Source organism: Mirounga leonina, unplaced genomic scaffold (assembly GCF_011800145.1).
Source record: "Mirounga leonina isolate KUSES-001 unplaced genomic scaffold, KU_Mleo_1.0 Mir_154, whole genome shotgun sequence".
Classification (NCBI taxonomy): Eukaryota; Metazoa; Chordata; class Mammalia; order Carnivora; family Phocidae; genus Mirounga; species Mirounga leonina.
Genome location: NW_023270389.1, coordinates 23,833,140 through 23,858,631, shown reverse-complemented (window position 1 = coordinate 23,858,631; position 25,492 = coordinate 23,833,140). Strand labels below are relative to the sequence as shown.

General features: G+C 35.8%; 1 protein-coding gene across 1 annotated transcript in view; it reads right to left on the bottom strand.

Moving 5' to 3' along the window:
- Positions 1-10,797: 10,797 nt before the first annotated feature.
- Positions 10,798-25,492, bottom strand: part of LOC118014122 (complement factor H-like) — a 92,789-nt gene continuing 78,094 nt past the window's right edge. The window contains exons 9-11 of the mRNA XM_035010168.1: positions 24,003-24,176; positions 12,151-12,345; positions 10,798-11,716 (exon numbers count right to left, since the gene is read on the bottom strand). Coding sequence (XP_034866059.1) covers positions 11,532-11,716; positions 12,151-12,345; positions 24,003-24,176 — 554 coding nt within the window. The 3' untranslated portion in view covers positions 10,798-11,531. The remainder of the gene's footprint in view (positions 11,717-12,150; positions 12,346-24,002; positions 24,177-25,492) is intronic.

Sequence of the window (25,492 nt, the reverse complement as noted above, 5' to 3'; positions counted from 1 at the left end):
GAAATGATTTTCAAAATCGCATTAATCACCTCACATACTTTTTTTTTTGTAGCTGGAATGCTTACGATCTACTCTCCCCACAAACTTGAGCTATACAATACATTATTACTAACTACAGTCATCATGCTGTACATTAGATCTTCAGAATTATTCATCTTATAGCCTTGGACCAGCATCTCCTCATTCCCCGCATCTGCAAGCCCCTGATAATTACCATTCTACTCTCTGCTTCTATGAATTTGACCTTTTCTTTTTTTCTTTTTTGACTTTATATACAAGTTTAATCATGAAGTGTTTGTCTAACTCTGGCTTATTATGTTTAACATAATGTCCTCTAGGTTCAACAATGTTGTAAATAGCAAGATTTTCTTTTTTCTCATGGTTGGATAATATTCCATTATATATATATATATATAATCTCACATCTTCCTTAACCATTAATGGACACTTAGGTTGTTTCTATATGTTGGTTATTGTGAATAAAGCTACAATGAACAGGAGGGTGCAGATATTTCTTCAAGATACTGATTTCATTTCCTTCAGATATATACCCAGAAATGGGATTGCTGTATAATATGGTAGTTTTATTAAATTTTTGAGGAACTTGCATATTATTTTCCATATGCCTATAACAAATTACATTCCCACCCTAAGCATACAAGAGTTTCCTTTTTCCACATTCTCACCAACACTTGTTATCTCTTGTCTTTTTGATAAAAGCCATTTTAACAGGTATGAGGTGATAGTTCATTGTGGTTTTGATTTGCATATGCCTGATGATTAGTGATTTTGAGTACCAATTGGCCATTTACATGTATTCTTCAGAAAAATGTCTGTTCAGATCTTTGCCCATTTTTAATTGGATTGGATTTTTTTTGCTATTGAGTTGTATAAGTTGTGATATATATCACAACTTATAGTGCATCAGATCTATGGTTTGCAAATATTTTCTCCCATTCCATAGGTTGCCTTTTCATTTTGTTGATTTGTTGAGTAGAAGCTTTTTCATTTGATATAGTTTTGTTTACTTCAGCTTTTGCTGTCTGTGTTTTGATGTCATATCCAAAAAATATCATCGCCAAGACCAATGTCAAGAAGATATTTTCCTATGTATCTTCTAAGACTTCTAGAGTTTAGAGTCATATTTAAGTCATCTAGAGTTAATTTTCATCAGTGGTTTAATATTGTGGTTTCATTTTTTTTACTTGTGCTGAAGACGCTACTTTCCTCATGTGTATACTTGGCACCATTATCTAATTTTAATTAAGGATATATGTGTGACTTTATTTCTGGCTCCTAATTTTATTCCATTGATCTGCCAGTATGATATTATTTTCATTTTAATCACTTTATAATATAGTTTGAAATCAGAAAGCATGATGCCTTCAGCTTTGCTCTTCTTTCTCAAGATTGCTTTGGCTCTTTGGGAGTCTTTGTGGTTCCATGTAAATTTTAGGATGGTTTATTCTACTTCTGGGAAAAATGCCAGTGCGTCTTGACAGGAATTGTATCTATTGATTGCTTTGGGTAGTATGCACATTTTAACAATATTAATTCTTCCAATCCATGAACATAGACTATCTTTCCATTTTTTTATATCTTCTTCAATTTATTTTATCATTGTCTTACTGTTTTTAGGATACAAGCCTTTCATCTCCTTGAGTAGATTTATTCCTAGGTATCTTATTATTTTTGATGCTATTGTAAATGGTATTGTTTTTTAAATTTCTCTTTCTGATAGTTCATTATTCATTACACAACAGATTTTTGTGTATTGATATTGTATCCTGCAACTTTACTGACTTCATTTATTAATTCTAACAGGTTTTTTTTTTTTTTTTTTTGTGTGTGTGTGTGTGTGTAGTCTTAGGGTTTTCTCTATATATGTCATCTACAAACAGAGATAATTTTACTTCTTTATTTTTTATTTGGGTACCTTTTATTTCCTTTTGTTCAACAGTGGTGAAAATGTGTATCCTTGTCTTTTTCCTGACCTTGAGGAAAAGCTTTCAGCTTTTCACCATTATGTATGATGTTAGTTATAGGCTTCTTATTTATGGCCTTTATTATGTTGAGGTATATTTCTTCAACACCTAATTGTTGAGAGTTTTTATCATAAATGGATTGTGAATTGTGTCAAATGCTTTTTCTCTATCTATTGGGATGATTATATGATTTTTAACCTTTGTATTGCTAATGGGGTTTATCACATTACTGATTTGCATCTGTTGAACCATCCTTGAGGCCCATGGATAAACCCAACTTCATTATGGTGTATGAATCTTTTAATATGCTGTTGAATTCAGTTTGCTAATATTTTGTTAAGCATTTCTGATCTATCATTTATCAGTGATACTGGCCTATAAATTTTTTTTTCTTGTAGTGTCCTTGTCTAGCTTTGATCTAATCATGCTGATCTTGTAAAGTGGTATTGGAAGTGTCCCCTGCCCTCAAATTTTTGGAATGGTTTGAGAATTGGTATTAATTCTTCTTTAAATTACAGTGAAAACTTCTGGTCCCAGGCTTTTCTATGTAGAGATTTTTTAAATTAATGATTCAGTCTTGTTGCTTGTTATTGATTTGTTCAGATTTTCTATTTCTTAATGATTTTGTTTTGGCAAGTTTTGTATTTCTAGGAATTTATCCATTTCTTCTAGGTTATCCAACTTGTTGGTGTGTAATTGTTTATGCTTGTCTCTTATGAACATTTGTATTTCTGTGGCATCAGTCGAAAGTCTCTACTTTCATTTCTCATTTTATTTTATCTTCTCTTTTTTCTTAGTTTGTAAGCATTAGGTTTGTCAATTTTGTTTATCTTTCCAAAGAGGTAGGTATTAATTTTGTTGATTTTTTTGGGTCTTTATTTCACATATTTCTTCTCTGATCTCTGTTATTTCCTTGCTTCTGCTAATTTTAGGCTTAGTTTATTCTTCTTTTTCTAGTTTTTTTGATGTATAAAGTTGGTTGTATATTTGAAATCATTTCTTTTTCTTAGTGTAGGCATTTTTCACTATAAACATCTCATAGAACTGCTTTTGTATGTGAGGCATTTTTTTTCTCTCTTGCTGTTTTCAAAATTCTCTCTTTGTCTTTGGTTTTTAGCTAGTTTTATTGTAAGGTGTCTTAGAGAAGATTTCTTTGGGTTGAATCTGTTTGGGGACTTATGAGCTTCTTGATTTTGATAGTCCATATTTCTTCCTAGTTTGATAAATTCTCAGCCATTATTTCTTTAAGTAACTTTCTGCCCCTTTCTCCATCTCTTCTCCTTTTGGGACTTACACAATGCCTAAAATGTTTCCTCTGATAGTATATAATTCATATGGGCTCTCTCTATTCCTTAAGTCTTATCCTTTGTTCTCCTCTGACTAGAAAATTTCAAATGACCTCTCTACTTCACAGATTCTTTCTTCTGTTTCATAAATCTGCTGTTGATGCTCTTTGTTGTATTTTTCATTTCATCCATTGTATTCTTCAGTTCCAGAATTTCTGTTTGGTTCCTTTTATGATTTCTATCTCATTGTTTTCCTGATTTCTTTGAATTCTCTTTCTGTGTTTTCTTATAGCTCACGGAGCTTCCTTAAAACTACTGTTTGAATTCTTTATCAGGAAAATCATAGCTCTTCATTATTTGGGGGTAAGTTACTGGAATAATATTGTGTTCTTTCGGTGGTGTCATGTTTCCTTGATTTCTCATGTCCCTTAAAGTCTTGCATTGCTGCCTTCGCCTTTGAAGAAGCTCTCACTTCCTCTAGTCTTTTCTGACTGACTTTGGGAGAGAAATACTTTCTGTCACACCTGTTAGGGATTTTGAGGCTTTTTAAAAGAACTTTTTAATGGATATATCTGCTCCCTATGTTTTGCTACCACTTGGGATGGAATTCTTACATTGTGTGCCTTCTTTCAATCCTGCAAAGATAGTCAGGGTTCTGACAGCTTCCTGTTTGCTGGACACAATGCTGAATGCTCAGGTATGTGCTTTCTACCATTCCTATGGAGTCAGTTTGGCTTTTTAGGTATGCTCATTAGCCATCTAAAAATTGCTGCATTCACTACCTTTGGGGCATACACAAGGAGCTGACCAATGGATAGCAGGTGTGCGGAATGTTGGGGGTGCCATAAGGTGAGGAGGATCTGCAGGCAAGTCATCCCCAGTGGTTAGTGGGTACATCAGGGGACTCCCTGATGTAGTCTGCAAAGTGGTTAATAGGATCTTTGTCCCTTGATGAATTGAGCCCTGATTGCTGTGCTCCGCTTTCCTCAATCCCTTCAGTCATGAAGATCACCTCAGAATTCTGGATGTGGTGAAAAAGAAATGGGCCTTTTGGTCAGAGACCCACACAGCTGAGGAAGCCAGATACTAACTCACACACTCTTTCCCCCAGTGGAGAAGTTGCAGGCTGAGTGGGTCTCTCTTGGCACTGAACGGTGCCACTTTGAGGGAGGAGTGACACAGATAATTGAAACTGTTCCTCTCACCCACTTCAATGCACCCACTGTTGGATCTTTTTGCTCTAATGGTGTGCTGAAACTCCTGCTAGATTCCCAGACTCCCAGAAAGATGCTCTTGTCTGTGGGTGATTGTCAAAATTGGTGTTCTTTGACAGGAAGAATAGAAACTTGTATTCTGCCATCTTGCTGGTGTCACTATTTTTTTCTTAGATTAAATGTATGTATGTATGTGTGCATTTAAGTTTTTATTTTAATACCAGTTGATTAACATACTCATCATGACAAGTGCAATCCTTAATCCCCATCACCTATTTCACCCAATTCTTTTGCCCCCTGCCACCTTTCTCCCCTCTGATAACTATCACATTGTTCTTTATAGTTAGAGTCATTTTTTGCTTCTTGTTTTTTGTTTTTGGTTTGTATCTCTCTCTCTCACTTTCCCCCCTTTACTCATTTGTTTTGTTTCTTAAATTCCACATATGAGTGAGATCATATGGTATTTGTCTTTCTCTGACTTATTTCACTTAACATTATACTCTCTAGCTTCATCCATGTTGTTACAAATGGTAAAATTTCATTCTTTTTTATGGCTGAGTAATATTCCATTTTATACATATACCACCTCTTCTTTATCCATTTGTCAATCGATAGACAGACTGCTTCCGTATCTTGGCTATTCTATATAATGCTTCTATAAACATAGGGGTGCATGGATCCCTTTGAATTAGTGTTTTTGCTCTTTGAGTAAATACCCAGTAGTGTGATTGATGGGTCATACAGAAATTCTATTTTTAACTTTTTGAGGAACCTCCATACTATTCTCCAGAGTGGTTGCACCAGTTTGCATTCCCACCAATAGTGCAAGAGGGTTCTCCTTTCTCCACATCCTTGTCAACGCCTGTTGTTTCCTGTGTTGTTGATTTTAGCCATTCTGACAGGTGTGAGGTGATATCGCACTGTAGTTTTGATTTGCATTTCCCTGATGATAAGTGATAATGAGTATCTTTTCTTATGTCTGTGCCATCTGTCTTCTTTGGAGAAATGTCTGTTCATGTCTTCTGCCCATTTTTAAACTGGATACTTTGGTTTTTGAGTGTTGAGTTTTATAAGTTCTTTATATATTTTGGATACTAACCCCTTACCAGGCATGTCATTTGCAAATGTCTTCTCCCATTCCAAAAGTTGCCTTTTAGTTTTGTTGATTGTTTCCTTTGCTCTCCAGAAGCTTTTTATTTTGATGTAGTCCCAATAGTTTTTGTTTTGTTTTGTTTTTGCTTTTGTTTCCTTTGTCTCAGGGATCTATCTAGAAAGTTGCTGTGGCTGATGTCAGAGAAGTTATTGCTTGTGCTCTCTTCTAGGATTTTTATGGTTTCAGGTCTCACATTTAGGTCTTTCATCCATTTTGAATTTTTTTTGTATATGGTATAAGAACGTGGTCCAGTTTCATTCTTTTGCATGTTGCTGTCCAGTTTCCCCAACACCATTTGTTGAAGAGACTGTCTTTTTCCTAATGGATTTTCTTTCCTGCTTTGTCAAAGATTATTTGACCATATAATTGTGGGTTTATTTCTGGGTTTTCTTTTCTGTTCTATCAATCTATGTGTCTATTTTTGTGCCGGTATCATATTGCCTTGATCACTATAGCTTTGTAATATAAGGTGAAGTCTGGAATTGTGATGCCTCCAGCTTTGTTTTTCTTTTTCAAGCTTGCTTTGGCTATTCAGGGTCTTTTTGTGGATCCATATAAATTTTAGGATTGTTTATTCTAGTTCTGTGAAAAATGCTCTTGGTACTTTGATAGGGATTTCATTGAATGTGTAGATTGCTTTGAGTGGTGTAGACATTTTAACAATATTTGTTCTTCCAATCCATGAGCATGGAATGTCTTCCATTTCTTTGTGTCATCTTTAATTTCTTTCATCAGTATTTTATAGTTTTCAGAGTACAGATCCTTTACTTCTTTGGTTAGGTTTATTCTTAGGTATTTTATTATTTTTTGTGCAATTGTAAATGGGACAGTTTTCTTAATTTTTCTTTCTGCTGCTTCATTATTGCTGTATAGAAGGGCAATAGATTTCTGTACTGTGATTTTGTAACCTACAACTTTACTGAATTCGTTGATCAGTTCTAGCAGGTTTTGATGGAGTCTTTTGGATTTTCTATATAGAATATAATGTCATCTCAAATAGTGACAATTTTACTTCTTCCTTACTGATTTGAATGCATTTTATTCCTTTTTGTTGTCTATATGCTGTGGCTAGGACTTCCAGTACTATGTTGAATGAAAGTGGTGAGACATCCTTGTCTTGTTCCTGACCTTAGGGGAAAAGCACTGTTTTTCCCCATAATGGATGATGTCAGTTGTGGCTTTTTCATATGTGGCCTTTATTATGTTGAGGTATGTTCCCTCTAAATCTACTTTGTTGAGGGCTTTTATCATGAATGGTTGTTGTACTTTGTCAAATGCTTTTTTGGCATCTGTTGAAATGATCATATAGTTCTTATCCTTTCTTTTACTGATGTGATGTATCATGTTGATTGATCTGTGAATATTGAACCACTCTTGAAACCCAGGAATAAATTCCACTTGATTGTGGTGAATATTTTTTTAAAACGTATTGTTGAATTCAGTTTGTTAGTATTTTATTATGGATTTTTGTGTCATCAGAAATATTGACCTGTAGTTCTCTTTTTTGTGGTGTCTTTATTTGGTTTTGGTATCAGGGTAGTGCTGGGCCTCATGAAATGGATTTGGAAGCTTTCCTTCCTTTTCTATTTTTTGGAATAGTTTGAGAATAGGTATTAAATCTTCCTTAAGTGTTTGGTAGAGGGGTGCCTGGGTGGCTAGGTCAGTTAAGAATCCTACTCTTGATTTCAGCTCAGGTTGTGATCTCAGGGTCATGAGATCCAGCCCTATGTCAGGCTCTGCGCTCAGCAGTGAGTCTGCTTGGATTCTCCCTCTGTCCCTCCCTCTGCCCTTCCATCCCCACCCTCTCTCAAAATAAATAAATAAATCTTAAAAAAATGTTTGGTAGAGTTCATCTATGAAGCCATCTGATCTTGGACTTTGTTTATTTGGTTTTTTTGATTACTGATTCTTTTTTTTTTTGCTTCTAATTGGTCTGTTCAAATTTTCTGTTTTTTTCCTGTTTCGGTTTTGGTAGGTTTATGTTTCTAGGAATTTAACCTTTCTTCTGGTTGTCCAATTTGTGGGCATGCAGTTTTTCAGAATATTCTCTTATAATTGTTTGTATTTTTGTGGTGTTGGTTGTTACTTCTCCTCTCTTATTTGTGATTTAATTTATTTGGTTCCCTTTTCTTTTTGATAAATCTGACTAGGGGTTTATCAAATTTATCATTTTTTTCCAAGAACCAGCTCCTGGTTTCATTTATCTGTTCTATTGTTTTTCTAGTTGATCATTTACTTCTGCTCTAATCTTTATTATTTCCTTCCTTCTGCTGGTTTTAGGTTTTTTTTCTTGTTGTTTTTCTAGCTCCTTTCCGTGTAAGGTTAGGTTGTTTATTTGACATTTTTCTTGCTTCTTGAGCTAGGCCTGTATAGTATAAACTTTCCTCTTGGAACCATTTTTGCTGCATCCCAAAGGTTTTGAACTGTGTTTTCATTTTCATTTGTTTCCATGTACTTTTTAATCTCTTCTTTTTTTCCTCTTGACCCATTCATTGTTTAGTAACATGTTACTTAACCTCCATGTATTTGTGATCTTTCAGACTTTTTTCTTGTGGTTGACTTCTAGTTTTATAGCGTTGTGGTCAGAAAAGATGCATAGTATGACTTTGATCTTTTTGAGTCTGTTGAGGCTCATTTTGTGGCTTAATATGTGTTCTATTCTATGTGCCCTTGAAAAGAGTGTATATTCTGCTGTTTTATGATAGAATGTTCTGAATGTATCTGCTAAATCCATCTGGTTCAGTGTGTCATTCAAAGCCATTGTATCCTTGTTGATTTTCTGTTTAGATAATCCATCCATTGATGTAAATGGGGTTTTAAAATCCCCTATTATTGTATTATTATTGATTAGTTCCTTTATGTTTGTTATTAACAGTTTTATGTATTTGGGAGCTTCCATGTTGGTTGCCTACATATTTACCATTGTTATATCTTCTTCTTGGATTATCCTCTTTATTATTACATGTTGTCCTTCTTTGTCTTCTGTTACAGTCTTTGTTTTAATGTCTATTTTGTCCAATATAAGCATTGCTACCCCAGCTTTCTTTTGACACCCATTTGCATGATAAATGTTCTCCGTCTCCTCACTTTCCATCTGCAGGTGATTTTTGTTCCAAAATGAGTTTTGTAGGAAGCATATAGATGGGTTTGTTTTACCCATTTTGTCAACTTATGTCTTTTGATTGGAGTGTTTAGTCCATTTCCACTCAAAGGAATTATTGGTAGATACGTATTTATTGCCACTTTATTACCTGTTTTGTGGTTGTTTCTGAATATTTTCTCAGATCTTTTCTTGTCGTTCTCTCTTTTATGGTTTGCTGGTTTTCTTTAGTGACATATTGGCTTTCTTTCCCTTTATTCTTTGCATATTTATTAGTGGTTTTGACTTGTGGTTACCATTAGGTTTTTATATAACATCTGCATATATCACTCTATATTAAGTTGATGGTCAATTAAGTTTGAACCCATTCTTACTCCTCTCTTCCCCAGGTATATGGTGTCAAATTTTACATCCTTTTATTTTGTGAATTCCTTGACTGAATTTTTTTACAGAAATATTCATTTTTACTGTTTTGTGTTTCCTACATTCATACTGTCACTTTTGGTCTCTTCTTTTCACTCAGAGTCCCCTTTAATATTTCTTGCAGGGTTGGTTTAGTGGTCATGAACTCCATTAATTTTTGTTTGTCTGGGAAACTCTTTATCATTTCTTCTATTTTGAATAATAGGCTTTCTGGATAGAATATTCTTGGCTGCAGATTTTTCCCATTCAGCACTTTGAAGTTATCATGCCACTCCTTTCTAACTTGGATAATTTCTGCTGAAAATTCCCTGGTAGCCTTATGGGTTTTCCCTTATATTTTACTGTCTTTTTGTTTGTTTTGTTTTGTTTTTGTCTTGCTTCTTTAAATTTTTTTTTCTATATCACTATGTTTTGCCAATTTAATTATAATATGTCTTGGTATGGGTCTGCTTTTGTTGATTTTGGGGGGTTCTCTATGCTTCCTGGATCTGTATATCTGTTTCCTCCCCCAGATTAGGGCAGTTTTCTGCTATTATTTCTTCAAATAAATTTTCTGCCTCCTCTTTTTTTCTTTTTCTTCTGGGACTCCTATAATAGGAATGTTGTTATGTTTGATGGAGTCACTGAGTTCCCTATGTCTATTCTCATTTTGCATAATTCTTTTTTCTCTCTTTTGTTCAGCGTGATTACTGTTACTTTGTCTTCTAGGTCATTAATTCCCATTCCTCTGCTTCTTCCAGCCTGCTGTTCACTCCATCAGGTGTGTTTCTCATTTTGTTTATTGAGCCCTTGATCTCTGCTATGTTATTCTTTATCTCTGTGTTAAAGGTCTCACTCATGTCTTTGACTTTTTTTCTCAAGACCAGTGAGTATCTTTGTAATATTATCTATCAGGCATATTGCTAATATATATTTTACTTACATCTCTGGCTGTGGCCCTGTATTGTTCTTTCTATTTGGGACAAATTCTTCTGTTTTCTCATTTTATCTAAATTTCTATGCCTGCATCTTTGTTCAGAAAGTCAGCTACTTCTCCTGTTCTTGAGGGTAATGGCCTTATGAAGAAGAGGTTCTATAGTGCTCTGCAGTATTGTGACCACTGTCCCCCAGGGCCTGACACTTCAGGGAGTGTCTCCAATGTGTGCTGTATGCACACTGCTGTTGTGTCCTGACTGCTTTATCCTTCAGGCCAGTCATCTGCAGAGGCCCTCTTTGACTGTTGTGGTCGGTATTTGGTCCCTGGCCTGACTGTGTTGAGTTTTAACTTTAGGTGTGCTCTGGTCTGCTTGTGAAATGAGACCTCTTATCACCACTGCTGGAATCAAGGCTTCCCAAAACTCCCAGGTTGGGAGATGTGGTGGGGGCAGAAGTTTGGCTTGGTCTTCTGGAGGAGGAGGCTGGCTGTTCAGGGACTGAGGCAAGCATGACCAGGAAGAGTGGTTCCACTGGAGCACAGGGAGGTGGGACTTGGTGCAAGCAAGTTAGGTGGTGAGTGTTGGCCCTGTGCTGGTTCTCACAGGTGGCTCTGTGTTTATGCTGAAGGGTGGGGGAGGGAAATGGCACCTGCCAGTTCCTTTGTTTCCAAAGGGCTCTCTCTGTGAAAACTGCCTTTCTGCAACACGCTCCTCACTGTGTGCCCTGCGTGCTCTTCAGATTGCTCTTTCCAGCTGTATGTTGACAGGCTGCTTGGTTGCCTTTTCTCCAAGCCCCAATGTCGTTTGAGCTGTCCCAGAGCCAAGCACACTGACCTTGAAAACCCCACGCTTTAAACCCCACTTGTTATAAGAATTATGAAATTTGGCCTCTCTCACTTTCTAAGACAATTGCTATGGTAATTCATTTTTCCCATGTGCTCCCTTGTGTGTTAATCTGTCCCTTGCCTTTCTCTGTGACCATGGCTCTCTCCCCACCTCAGTGGCCACAGTCCATTTCTCTCAAACTGTGTGCATCTTACTTCTTCAATGTGGCCTCTTCTTGACCTTTAGTTGTGGAATTTGTTCTGCCGGTCTTCAGGTTGATTTCTGGGGTATTTAGGATGATTTGATGGTTATGTAGGTGTATTCATGGGACAAGGCAAGCCTAGGTTCCTCCTACTCCACTGCCATCTTCTTCCCTCCACTGCTGGTATCACTCTATTATTATAGGTTTCTTCTTTGTGTTTCTTTTACTGTTTTCTTGACTAATACCTATCAGTAGACATTTATTTTGCTGCATATGTATCAAGAAATTTGTATATCCACTCATACATACTTGGAAAAAATAAAGCTAAGTATATCCATTGGCAGAAATAAGAAAGTTGATATAAAATTTTGCTACAGTTAATAAAGATGTGGGTTAGACAACCATAAATATACTGGGATCTCAGACCATTTACTTACTGAGAGGAATGCATTCTGGAGGAGGGAACCAGTCACTCTCTGTACATGTCATTATAGTCTGCTCATTTGGAAGACTGTAACCAGAATTACATTTAACTCTCACAGATTCATCTTGGAGAAATGTTTGTCCATACCTTGGATAATCTCCATTTTTCAAATAATTGAAAATACATCGCCCTAAAAATCATAAAAATGATGAACAAAAAATTTTAAAAACCTATAAATTCAGTCAAAATAGTAAGTTAAAAACTGTTTGTACAATATTAAAACTATAATGCATAAGTATCCAAAAACTTAAGAAAAACTAAAGCTACTACCAAATGTGTAGAAAGAAAAAAATCAATATTCAATATTATTTATCTTCAGTTTTTATAATTAAAATATGTATGAACGATATAGGTGTTTTTGCAAAAGCTTCTATCTTCATCTGTAATGTGATTTTTATGAAGAGCTCCTCATTAAAGGAAAAACCTATATTGGTCTTTGTTCATAAAACTTATCCCTTGGCCTCATTTTTGTCATACAAGGCTTAATTGTACTCACCTATGTGTTTTTCCCCCTCTACTGTTTGAAATATGTACACATATACAATTATAAAAAGGTTTACTTACTGCGGCATGGTACTGTTGGTTCCCATCCTTTGTGTGTGCAAGTAATGTATTCCCACTGATGTTGTGAAGGAGTCACAAAGTTGGAATCACAGGAATAGTAAAAATATTTTCCTATAGATACTGGAAAGTATGATCTATATCTATTTTCATTGTGTAAACTTCCATGTTTTATTTCTGGAAAATCACAGGGCTTCACTTGCAATACAAACAAAAGAAACAAAAACAGTATAAATAATGTTTTACCTTAATAAAAAAAATCAAATTAGAAATGAATTATTTCATTGGTGAATTACATTCTCTTATCATAATTTCGCTCATTGCAACAGGGTTTCTAGGCAAGAAAAGTTATAAAATTCAGATGAAGTGTGATGAAGTTATTGCTAATGAAGTTAAAATTATATCTTGTGGGTCATATGATATATATGATATATATGTATGAAAACTCTTGTGGAATAAGACTGTACAGACCTATTTAATGACTTCTCCTTGAGTATGTATATCCTAGCCCTGGATGATTAAATGAGCATCTTGGTTGGGAGATGAAAGTACTGATTTTATTGCTCAGATCATCTATCTTCTTTTCCTTTCTTTTCTGTTCTCAACAGAAATCAGAGCCCTGCCTTTTCTTCTCAAACCAACTCAATGTAGGGGGATAGTTGGATTTTTCTGTAGATTAACATTCATTAATTTATTTTTCTACTTATTGTAAATAGTGTAAGAAATATAGAGAAACACAAAAATTTTCCATCTGCCACATTATACAGAAAAATAATATTCTTATTAATGCCCGAAACCAGTCATTGAGGCCAGTTTTCCTCTTTTTATTTAATCAAAGAAATGGACTAAGAATATTTCTTAATATCTAAATAGTTAATTACGATTATGGCAAACATATGATTGTTATTACTAATTTTAATTGGAGAATGAGGTATTTTAAAATATGTCATACATACATAATAATATATATGACATATTTCATACATAATATGTCATACTATATATGGTATATTTGACACATATATAACATATATATCACATATAATGTGACATATGTCATAATATGTATATATCATGTACATGAGGTGTTTAAAAATGTCACATTTACATAATATGTCATATATACCATATATAGGAGATGCTTTCAAATATGTCATATAAGTCATAATATGTATATTTTAGAATAAAAGTGAATATTTGATGCCATTATAGTTTGATTTTTTTAAACACTAAAATGTCTTATTTTTATTGAGGTATAATATAATTGTATTTTATTGAGTTATTCTTATAAATTGAATATTTTTGACATATATGTTCAATATGTACTGACATATATGTTCAATATGTGTTCTGTTGTTTATAACACATTTATATATAGTATTTTCTAGAAAAAGTTTCCCTTTTTGTTGGATGATTTAGAGATAATCTAGTACTTTTAATACCAGACTAATGTTAGTTTTATTTCCATTAAATGATTCGATTGCAAGGAATCTTGTGCAACATATGAACAACAGTTCCAACACACACATACACACACACATACACACACACAAGTATTCATTATCATCTTCATCTTACTTAAGTTCACTGATCCATTTTCTTTTTTGTTTGATTAGAGAAATTTTCTAGTAGTTTTGCAGACGTGTTATGTGGATTATACACTTTGAATCCTTGCATATACTGTTTTTCTTTAATAAAGATTTTTAAAAAGATTTTACTTATTTATTTGAGAGAGAGAGAGAGTGTGTGCACAAGGGGTGGGGAGGGACAGAGAGACAAGGAGACTCCCTACTGAGCAGGACCCAGGGATCATGACCTCAGCCAAAGGCAGAGGCCTAACCAACTGAGCCATCCAGGTGCCTCTTTAATAAAGATTTGTAAATGATGCCTTCTGTAGGTATAGATTCTTGACCTGCATAGCTTTCATTGATAGATTTTTTCCCCCACTCTTTTTAAGCTTCCAATGTTAAGATTAAAATGCTCATTTACTCTTACACCTTTTAAGCAACCTTCTAGGGTTCCCCCCCCCAGTAATTTTTGAATATTTAGATTATTTTCTCTATCCCTTTAATGAATTTCATCGTGGTACATCAAGATGTGTGTCATTTAACAATAATTCTACCTTGGGCAAGCTTCAGCCTTTGGATTTCCAGGAACTGAGTCTTAAAGAACTCAATTAAATTAGCTGTGAAATTGTAAAGGAGAGATTTGAATCCTGGTGGTCCGATTTCAGAACAACTACAGTTATCCACCTATTATGGTGTTTCAAAGGATATGAATTAAAGAAAACAGCCTGCTGAGATTTCTTTTCAAAAGGTATGCAAAGGAGATAAAATTAAAAGTGGGTATTATTATTATGACAGGCTTGAACCCCTTTACTCTCTTCCTCTTTCATCTGGGCAAACTTAAATAGGTCTTTATACTCTAACAAGATCATCTCTGAAGCAAATATAATATTTCACATATGGTCTGATCAGCACTGAGATTGGCGAGACTTAGAACAGCCTCATTCTACCTTGGACTCCTATCAATGCAGGTTGTGGTCTTACAAACAGTACTGGTGGTTCTATCATAGTTTTGACTCAAATTAATCTCAAAATTGATTAAAATATTCACTAATTTTTTTTTAGGTAGGCTCCACACCCAGCATGTGGGGTTTGAACTCATGACCCTGAGATCAAGACCTGAGCTGAAATCAAGAGTCAGATGCTTAACCAACTGAGGCCTCCAAGCACCCCAAATACTAAATAATTCAAAAAATATTTCTAATCTGTCTGTACTTGTACAGCTGATTCCTATGACCTAAGCCCAGAATCTTATAGTTGTCACTACTAAATATCACGTTATTAGATTCAACCTAGCACATAAGATTCTTTTTGAAGAATGAATCTGTGCTAATGCAGATTCACTATCATTATCCTGAGAAATTCCACTTGTAAATTTGTACTATTTCCCCTAAACCAATTAAACTATATGATAACAGAAATGAGTCATGAAAATAGTCCTGAGAACAAAGTCCTGAATCTGATACTTGGGTAAGGTTATTTAATGAAATTACCAACTATCTCATAAACCATCTAACTGGTCAATTTCTCCATCTTGTCCAAAAGAACTTCATAAGGTCCCTTGGGAATAACCTTGCTGGGCTCCATTCAGTACGTGCTCTACATATGGAATAATTTTGTCTGAACCCCCTCCCCCACAAACTAGCTGAGTGATTTCTACACATTCGGCAAATGAGAAAAAAAACTACATCAAAGTGAGTAGAAGAAATTGAGACACAGTCTGACCATAAACCTCATCCCCAGCATGATGACACACAATTGGGAGGGAACGCCAAACCCCAAGCTTCTCCCTGAGGAGTGAAGGATTTGAACCTTACATCTGGAACCCCGCTTTTAAGATTGGCACCTGACAGACAAGCCCTCAAAACATCTAGCTTTGAAAGCCAATGGGGTTTGTGTCCATAAGACCACAGGCCACAGTTAACTGAGAAATAGTTCTTAAAGGGTCCACATGCATGGGCTCGCCCACTCTAGGGCCCCACAAAGGGGAAGCCATCTGAAAAGTGCCCAGACTTTCTGTGAAAGAGACTTATTTGCCTATTTTAAAGCATTGGCCTGAGGGGCAAGCATTTAATTTGATACACATCTAGGGGCTTACTAAAGCTCTCTTCAAAGACAGAGGCCAGCAGGCACCTTCTTTATGCTCTCCCTTTGCCTAATTCCAGCTCACTGGTATCTCCAGGAAAGGAGCTTGTATTCTCTTTAGACACCCCCTGGTTTTTACAGCTGCCACCCAGGAGACACCTCTAGATCACATGGCTGTGGTGGACAGTGGGTCCCGCAGGACTGTAACAAATAAAGAGAGTTCTTAACAGGACACCACCCCCAGGGCACAGGAGAGAGTCACAGATTGAAGCAGCCATCTTTCTGTGGAAAAGGTCTATTAGATTAATCTTCACTGCTGGGGCCTGAGGGGCAGACTTCTAATTAAACAGTTGAGGGCCAACTATAATCCTCTACAAAGACCTTGGAGGATAGGCACTATCTTCAGGTCCTCCTTCTGCTGCATTCCAGAGCACTGGTAACTTCTAGAGGGAAGTTCGTACAAGGATCTGGTGCCCTAGTTTTTACATCTGGGCACTGGATTTTGAGGCTGCCTCCCAGGGGACATTACTTGACTGATGGCCAGTGGGGCTTGCATTCATAGGTCCCACAGGACTGCAACAAATGCAGACAGTTCAGGGCTGGCTACCACCCCCAGGGCATACTGTAGATACAGACTGAACTATGATCTCAGTCTTCCTATGAAAGAGGACTGCTAACCTTTCCTGAAGTTTCAGCCTGAGGGGCAGGCTTCTGGTTTGGCACACACCTAAGGGCCTACATAGGTGTTCTCTGGGGGATAGGCCAGTGGAGGCCAACTTTGTGATCTTCCTCTGCCTTGCTCTAGGTCAATGGTATCTCCAGGAAAGAAGCTTATTCTTTTCCATGGTGCCCTGGCTTTAGTGATTCCCAGCTAGGGTATTCCTCTAGACTGTCTTTCTCTGGTGGCCTGCTGGGCTTATGATTGTGGTCCTATAGGACTGCAACAAATGGGGAAAGAATTCTAAACCAGCTACCACCCCAGGGCACAGCAGAGAGGCAGGAGACTAAGGAATCTATTTTTTCTTGCAAAAGAGGCCTATTGGCCTATCTTCATAACTGAGTCCTGAGAGGCAGGCTTCTAATTAAACTAAAGGCCAACTGTAATCCTCCCAGAGACCTCTAGAGATCACATCTCTCTCTTTGCTCCACTCCAGAGTGCTGGTATCTTCTAGAAGGGAGCTCATACACACATCTGCTGTCCAGAGTGCTGGTATCTTCTAGAAGGGAGCTCATACACACATCTGCTGTCCAGCTTTTGTATATGGTTTTTGTGATTGCTGCCCAGGTATTGGCCTTTGATTGCCTGCCCTTGGTGGCCAGCAGGGTTTGTATTCGTGAATTCAAAGAGATGGTGGCAGAGAAAGAAACAGTTCTTAACTGGCTATCACTCCATTGTTCAGTTCAGAAGGAGCACACAGAAATGCCCATCTCCCAGTCTTCCCCTGAAAGAGGTATATTTGCATACATTATACATTGCTGCCTGAGGACCTGGCTTCCTATAAGCCTGAATCTAGGTGCTGACTGAGATCCTCCCCTTTGGGACACTGTCCAGGTCTTGGCACACTCTCAGCTACTGAGAGCCACTAAACATAAAGTAGGGTGATGGACAATCACAAGGCTTGAGAGATAACCAAAAGCAGGGCAGTGTTAAACAATAATGGTCATCTTCTAAGTGAGGCCATTCTTTCAAGACTAGGAGAGGTGGCTGTTTTATCTCACGAACAGAAATAAACAGAGAATCAAGGAAAATGAAGAAACAGAAGAATATATTCAAAGTGAACGAACAAGATAAAACCTCAGAGAAAGCTCTGATAGAATGAAAATAAGTGGTTTACTTGATAAAGAGTTGAAAATAATGGTTATAAAGATGCTCACTAAGCTTGGGAGAAGAACGGGTAAACATAGTTAGAATTCCAACAAAGATAGAAAATAGAAGAAAGTACCAAGTAGAAGTCACAGAGCTGGGGAATACAATAATTGTACTGAAAAATAGAGTAAAAAGTTTCGATAGCAGACCAGAGAAAGCAGAAGAAAGGATTGGGAACAGGATAGTGGAAGGCCAACTTTGATCCTCCCCGAAAGGATCAGGAAGACAGGATAGTGGAACTCACTGAATCAAAGCAGCAGAAAGAAAAAGGAATACAAAAGAGTAAAGGTGGGGAATGATGGGACAACATCAGCAGACCAAATTCACACTATAAGAGTCCCAGAAGAAGAAGAGAGAAAGGGGCAGAAACTTATTTGAAGAAATAGGGACTGAAAATTTTTCTAATCTGGGGAAGGAAATAGACATACAGATCCAGGAAAGCTATGGAGTTGCAAATAAGATGAACTCAAAGAAACCCACGCCAATACACATTATAGTTGAACTGTCAAAAGTTAAAGACAGGGGAAGAATTTCAAAAGCAGCAAGAGAAAAACAACTTGCTACATAGAGAGATTAAAATGTTTACAAGACAAGCAAAAGCTAAAGAAGTTAATCATCACTAGACCACCATTATAAGAACTGTTAAATGGGATTCTTAAAGTTGAGGTAAAAGGGTGCTAGTTATTAACAGGAAAACATATATATGTATAAATCTCATTGGTAAAGGCAAATATATGGTTAAAATTCAGCATAATCTAATATTGTAAGGGTTGATCACTTATAAAGTTAGGAAGAAGGTTAAAGAGACAAAAGAAGTAAAAATATGTATAACTATGATAATTTATTAAAGGATGCACAAACATAGTAAATTGTGACATCAAAAATATAAACATGGGGGGAGTAAAATGGTAGAGCTTTAGAACATAATCAATGTTAAGTAGAGTGTTATAAATAGAAGTTGTTTTATGTAAGTCTTTTGGTAACCACAAAGCAAAAACCTTTGGTAGATGCACAGAAGTTAAAGACAAAGGAATCTAAGCATACTCTACAGAAAATAATAAAATCACAAAGGAATAAAGCAAGAGAAGAAGAAAGGACCAGAGAAATTACAAAACAGTGGGAAAACAAATAACAAAGTGGCAATAAGTGTACACCTATCAATAACGACTTTAAATATAAATGTACTAAATCTTCTAATCAAAAGATATAACATGGCTGAATAGATGAAAACAAAAAAAAAAGGACCCATCTGTATGCTGCCTACAAGAGGCTCAGTTCAGATGTAAGGACACATAGACTGAAAGTGAGGGGATAGAAAAAGATATTCCATGCAAACAAAAACCAAAAAAAAAAAAAAAAAAAAAGGAAAAAAGAAAAAAACTAGTGTATTTACACTTATATCAGACAAAATAGACTTTAAAGCAAAGACTGAAATAAAAGACAAAGGTAGTCATTATAGAGGGGCTCATCCCACAAGAGGATATAATACTTGTAAATTTTAAGCAGTCAACATAGGAGCTCCTAAAATGTAAAGCAAATATGAACAGAAATAAAGGGAGAAATAGAGAGCAATACAATAATTAATACTCCCTCTTTCATTAGTGGATAGATCATTCAGACAGAAAATCTATCAGGAGACACTGACATAAAGCGACATGTTAGACCAAATGGACTTAATAGACATACACAGAACATCCATCTAAAACTATCAGAATACAAACTCTTATCAAGTACACATGGAACATCCTTCATGATAGACATATGTTATATCACAAAACAAGTCTTAATAATATTAAGAAGATTGAAATTATATCAAATATCTTTTCTGATTATATTTATAATCAGATATATATATCAGAAATGATATATATATATAATCAAAAATGAAAGAGGATACATACAACTGATATCAGAGAAATATAAAGGCTCATGAGAGACTACTATGAACAATTATACACCAATAAATTGGAAAACATAGAAGAGATGGATAAATTCCTAGAAATATACAACCTACCAAGACTGAATCATGAAGAAATAGAAAATCTGAAAGACCAATTACTAGCAAGGAGATTAAATCAGTGATCAAAAACCTCCCAACAAACAAAAGTCCAAGACCAGATGGCTTCACTGGTGAATTCTACCAACATTTAAAAAGGATTAATGCCAATCATTTTGTAACTCTTCAAAAATATAGAAGAGGAGGGAACACTTCCAAAGTCATTTTATGAGGCCAGTGTTACCCTGATACCCAAACCAGAGAAAGACACCAGAAGAAAAGACAATTACAGGCCAATACCTGAAAAACATAGGTGTAAAAATCTTCAACAAAATATTAGCAAACTGAATTCAACAATACATTAAAAGGATAATACACTTTGATCAAGTAGGATTCATTCCAGGGATGCAAGGATGGTTCAATATCCACAAATCAATGTGATGCACCACATTAACAAAATGAAGTATAAAAAGCATATGCTCATCATCTCAATAGATGCACAAAATGCATTTGATAAAATTAAACAATTTTTATGATGAAACTTTTAACAAAGTGGGTGTAGAGGGAACATACCTCAATGTATAAAGCCTATATATGACCAGCTCACACTGACTTTATACTCAATAGTAAAAAGCTTTTCCTCTAAGATCAGGAAAAAGATAAGAATGGTCACTCTCACGACTTTTATTGAACATAGTATTAGAAGTCTTAGCTAGAGTAATTAGGCAAGAAAAAGAAATAAAAGGCATCCACTCAGAAAGGAAGAAGTAAAACTTTCACTATTTTCAGATGATGTGATATTATACACAGAAAACCCTAAAAACACCACCAAAACTTGAATTAATAAATGAATTTGGTGAAGTTGCAGGATACAAATCAATGTACAAAAATCTTGTGTGTTTCTATACACTAATAATAAACTATCGGAAAGAGAAATTAAGAAAACAATCCCATTTACAATAGCATCAAAAAGGATAAAATATCTAGGAATAAATCTATCCAAGGAGGTGAAAAATCTGTACCCTGAAAACTATAAGACAATGATGAAATAAAGTGAAGACACAAATAAATGAAAGGTAGTCCCTGTTCATGGATTGGAAGGGTTAATATTGTTAAAATATCCATACCACCCAAACAATCTATAGATTCAATACAATTCCTATCAAAATTCCAATGGCATTTTTCACAGAAATAGAACAAACAATCCTAAAATTTGTTTGGAGCCACAAAAGAATCCAAATAGTCAAAGAAATCTTGAAAATGAACAAAGCTGGAGGCGTCATACTTCTAGGTTTTAAACTATATTACAAAGTTACAGTAATCAAAACAGTACGGTATTGGCATAATAACAGACACATAGTTCAATAGAACAGACAGCCTAGAAATAAACTCATGCATATAAGGTCAGATAGTTTATGATAAAGAAGCCAAGAATACACAGTGGGTAGAGGACATTCTCTTCAATAAATGGTGTTGAGAAAACTGGACAGCCACATGCAAAAGAATGAATCTGGACTACCATCTACACCATATACCAAAACTAACATAGAATGCGTTAAAGACTTGAATGTAAGACCTGAAACAATAAAACTCGGGACACCTGGGTGGCTCAGTCGGTTAAGCGTCTGCCTTCAGCTGAGGTCATGATCCCAGGGTCCTGGGATCGAGTCCCGCATCGGGCTCCCCGCTCTGCGGGGAGCCTGCCACTCTCTCTCCCTATCTCTCATGAATAAATAAATAAAATCTTAAAAAAAAAAAAAAAAGAAACAATAAAACCCCTGGAAGAAAACATAGGGGCTAAGCTCTTTGACATTGGTCTTGGCAATTATTTTTTAGATTTGACACCAAAAGCAAAGGCAACACAGGCAAAACTAAACAAGTGGGACTGCATTAAACTAAAAACTTCTGCATAGCAAAGGAAACCATCAACAAACTGAAAAGGCAACCTACTGAATAGGAGAAAATATTTGCAAATCATATATCTGATAAAGGGTAAATATCCAAAATATACTTTCAAAACTCATACAGTTCAATAACAACAACAACAACAAAAAGCCCAATCTGAATAAAACATGGGCAGAGGATCTGAATAGACATTTTTCTAAAGAAGAAATATAGATGGGCAACAAGCATATGAAAAGATGCTTAACTTCACTTATCATCAGAGAAATGTAAATTGAAATCACAATAAGATATTACTTCACACTTGTTAAAATGGCTGTCATCAAAAAGAAAAAAATAACAAGTGTTGGTGAGGATGTAGAGAAAGGGAACATTTTTGCATTGTTAGTGGGAATGTAGATTGGTGCAGTCACTGTGGGAACAGTATGATTTCTCAAGTAATTAATAGAACTACCATATGATCCAGCAATTCCACTTCTGGGTATTTATCTGAAAGAAAGGAAAACACTAACTCGAAAAGCCATACATTCCCCATGTTCACTGCAGCATTATTTATAATAGCCAAGATATGGAAGCAATCTAAGTGTCCATTGCTCGATGAACGCATAAGGAAAATGTGACATATATATAAACTATTCAGTCAAAAAAGAAGGAAATATTGCCATTTGTGATGACATAGATGGACTTTGAGGGCAATATGCTAAGTGAAATAAATCAAAGAAAAATACCATATGAGCTATACTTAGAATCTGAATATACCAAAATCTTAGATAAAGAGAATAGATTGGTGGTTGCTAGAGGCAAGGCATGGGGGTGGGAAAAATGGGCAAAGGGGACCAAAAGGTGCAAACTTCCAGTAATAAAATAATTAAATTACAGGGATGTAATGTACTACCTGATGACTCTAGTTATTAATACCACATTGTATATTTGAAAGTTGTTAAGAGAGTAGATCTTAAAAGTTTATCTAACAAGGAAAAAAATTTATAAGTATGTGTGGTGATGGATTTAACTAGAATTGTGTTTGTAATTATTTCAAAGTATATACAAATATCAAATCGTGTTGTACACTTAAAACTAAGATAATGTTATATGTCAATTACATCTCAATCAATCAATATTTTCATTATAATTGTTTTACACATTAAAGTCTGTTTCATACTGATGATGGATCTTCTTTAAGGGTCTTTTGATTTGAAAATTCATTTCGGACTTATACCTAGAATTAATATGAAGACCACTGACTTATTATTTGCATCATTACATTTTTTATTCATGTATTATCCAGTTTAAGTGTGGTATACCTTTACAACCAACTGCAATATGTAAAGAAAAGGAATATAATAATGGAGACAGACAGAAAAGGGCAGAGGAAACACCCCCCAGAAATAAAATACAGTACCTTGTTGAATTGAGTGGCATTTTGCTACATGGGATGGCTTTAGAAAATTCTACAGTGCCTTCTCCTCCCTCCAAAACGTGGAGCCTAATTCTCCTCCCCTTGAGTATGCTGGACTTAAAGACTCACTTCTAAAGACTAGATATGGCTAAAGAGACAATGCATGACTAGTTTGTAAGTGGGTTCCATCTCTCTCAGATCACAAGCTCTGGAGAAAGCTAGCTGCTCTATAAGTAGCCTATGGAGATGCCCATGCAGTAAGGTACTGAGGCTTCCTGCCAAAAACCTGATGAGTGAGCCATCTTAGAGGCAGTCCTCCAGCCCAGTCCAGACATCACGTGACTGTAGCCTAGGTCAACATCTTGACTACAACACAAGAAGTGTCTGGCTCAGAACTAGCTAGTTAAGCCACTCCCAAATTCCTGACCCATAGAAACTCTGAGGTGATAAAAGTTTGTTGTTTGAAGCCAATATATTTTGAGGCAAATTTGTTACACCTAAATAAATAACTAACACATTAGGTGTTAGATGACACTAGTCTTACCGAATGTTTTAGTTCAGATATTAGAATTAAATTAGAGAAATCTATGTTCATACACATGCATATTTAACATTAAATAGCAAAAAGTAAAGAATTTTTAATATTCAAAACCATGTTTTTGATCCTGCTTAGAATTGTCTACTTTGGGGCGCCTGGTGGCTCAGTCATTAAGCATCTGCCTTTGGCTCTGGTCATGATCTCAGGGTCCTGGGATCGAGCCCCACATCGGGCTCCCTGCTCAGTGGGAAGACTGCTTCTCCCTCTCCCACTCCCCCTGCTTGTGTTCCCTCTCTCGCTGTGTCTCTCTCTGTCAAATAAATAAATAAAATCTTAAAAAAAAATTGTCTACTTTGAAGAGAAAGGAATGTCTCTGTAGCCTCTTCTTTACATACACGGTAAGGCAAATATTTGGATTTATTGTGTCCCCATTTTTGTTGTTGTTGTTTAAGAGACAGTAACTTCAGAATTAAGAAGTAGGTCAAGATATGAATGGAACTTACAAGTACATCTTGGAGGAGGTTGCCAGCCTGTACTAGTACATGTTGCCGTATTTACATGGGTCGCAGGATAAAAGCCACTTTTACAGTAATATGTGATTTCATCTCCCGTTCTGTATTGGATGGCTTGAGGTCTGTAGACACCATTTGGAATATAAGGAGAAGTACATGCTACTTCTGGGGGAAAAAAAAAAAAGGACATGTGGATAATGTAGCCATTAAATATATCCATTAAAATAATCAAGTACATAAAAATAAAGGTGGTGGATATTATTTTTTTGTCCCTATCCCAGCACAAAAGGGGATTAAAATGAGTATAGTCTCATATCCTTCCCACCATATCACTCATGTCCTACCACTATAAGTCTCATATGATAGATCTGTGCCCCCTGGACTATTGAATCCTCTTTCTCCAAAGCCATTGCATACATCATTATATCCCGTCCGTATGTGGCAATAAATTCATGACATATCACTTCGACTATTCTTTCCAATGATTCTTCAACTTCCTTGGCATCTGTGGTTCTCATCCAAGTTTCTTCCTTCCAGACACTTGGTAGGATTGCATATCCCTACCCATTTGAGGTAGACATGGCCCTATGATTTGCATAAGACAATGAAATGAGTGTAAAGTAACATGTTTCCCTTCAGGGAGGAAGTTTTAAAAGCCATTTTGTGATTTTTTATGTTCTCTTCTCCATAGCTGCAGTGATTAAGGAAAGCCATGGAAAGATGATGTCTCTATCCCTTGATTCTTACAGTTAATATAATGAGCAGAGTCCCTTCAGACCTACATTGGAAGTGAGCATAAACAGGAAATAAACTTTAACTTATGTCAAAGCAAAATTGAATTCAGATTCTGAGGTCTTACCTTGAAGTAGGTAACTTCATTGAAACCTGGAATGATGATTTATTCTAATGTTCATTGACACTTGGAATGATGATTTATTCTAATGTTTATACAGGACAAGGGGACTGATACAAAATAAATGGTTTACAAGTTATATTTTGATGACTGGATGGATAATTTAACAATCTAAATATTTAAGTGGGGCTCTGGAAGTACAACATATGGCAGAAGTTAATGCCAGAGGACTTGTACACTCACGTTCTTTGTGTAGGAACTGTGACTGCCATGAAGACAAACAGCTGAATTCTACACATCACCAGCTGAACATGGATCTAACGTGAGTGATCACTGTTCTATGTTCATTAACCTCTTTGTAGAATATTCTTAATAATGTCTGAAAGTGAAGGTCACTCAATTGTAGGAGGATGTATTTTCCAAGGAGCTCTTGAGTTTGTGGACTCAACCAATTTTTTTTTTTGGTGGAGGGAGTGCCTGGCTGGCTCAGTTGACAGAGCATGTGACACATGATCTCAGGGTTGTGAGTTCAAGCCCCATGTTGAGTATAGAGCTTACTTAAAATTATAAAAAGTCAACCAAATTTTTTTTGGTATTTTTTTTATTATGTTATGTTAATCACCATACA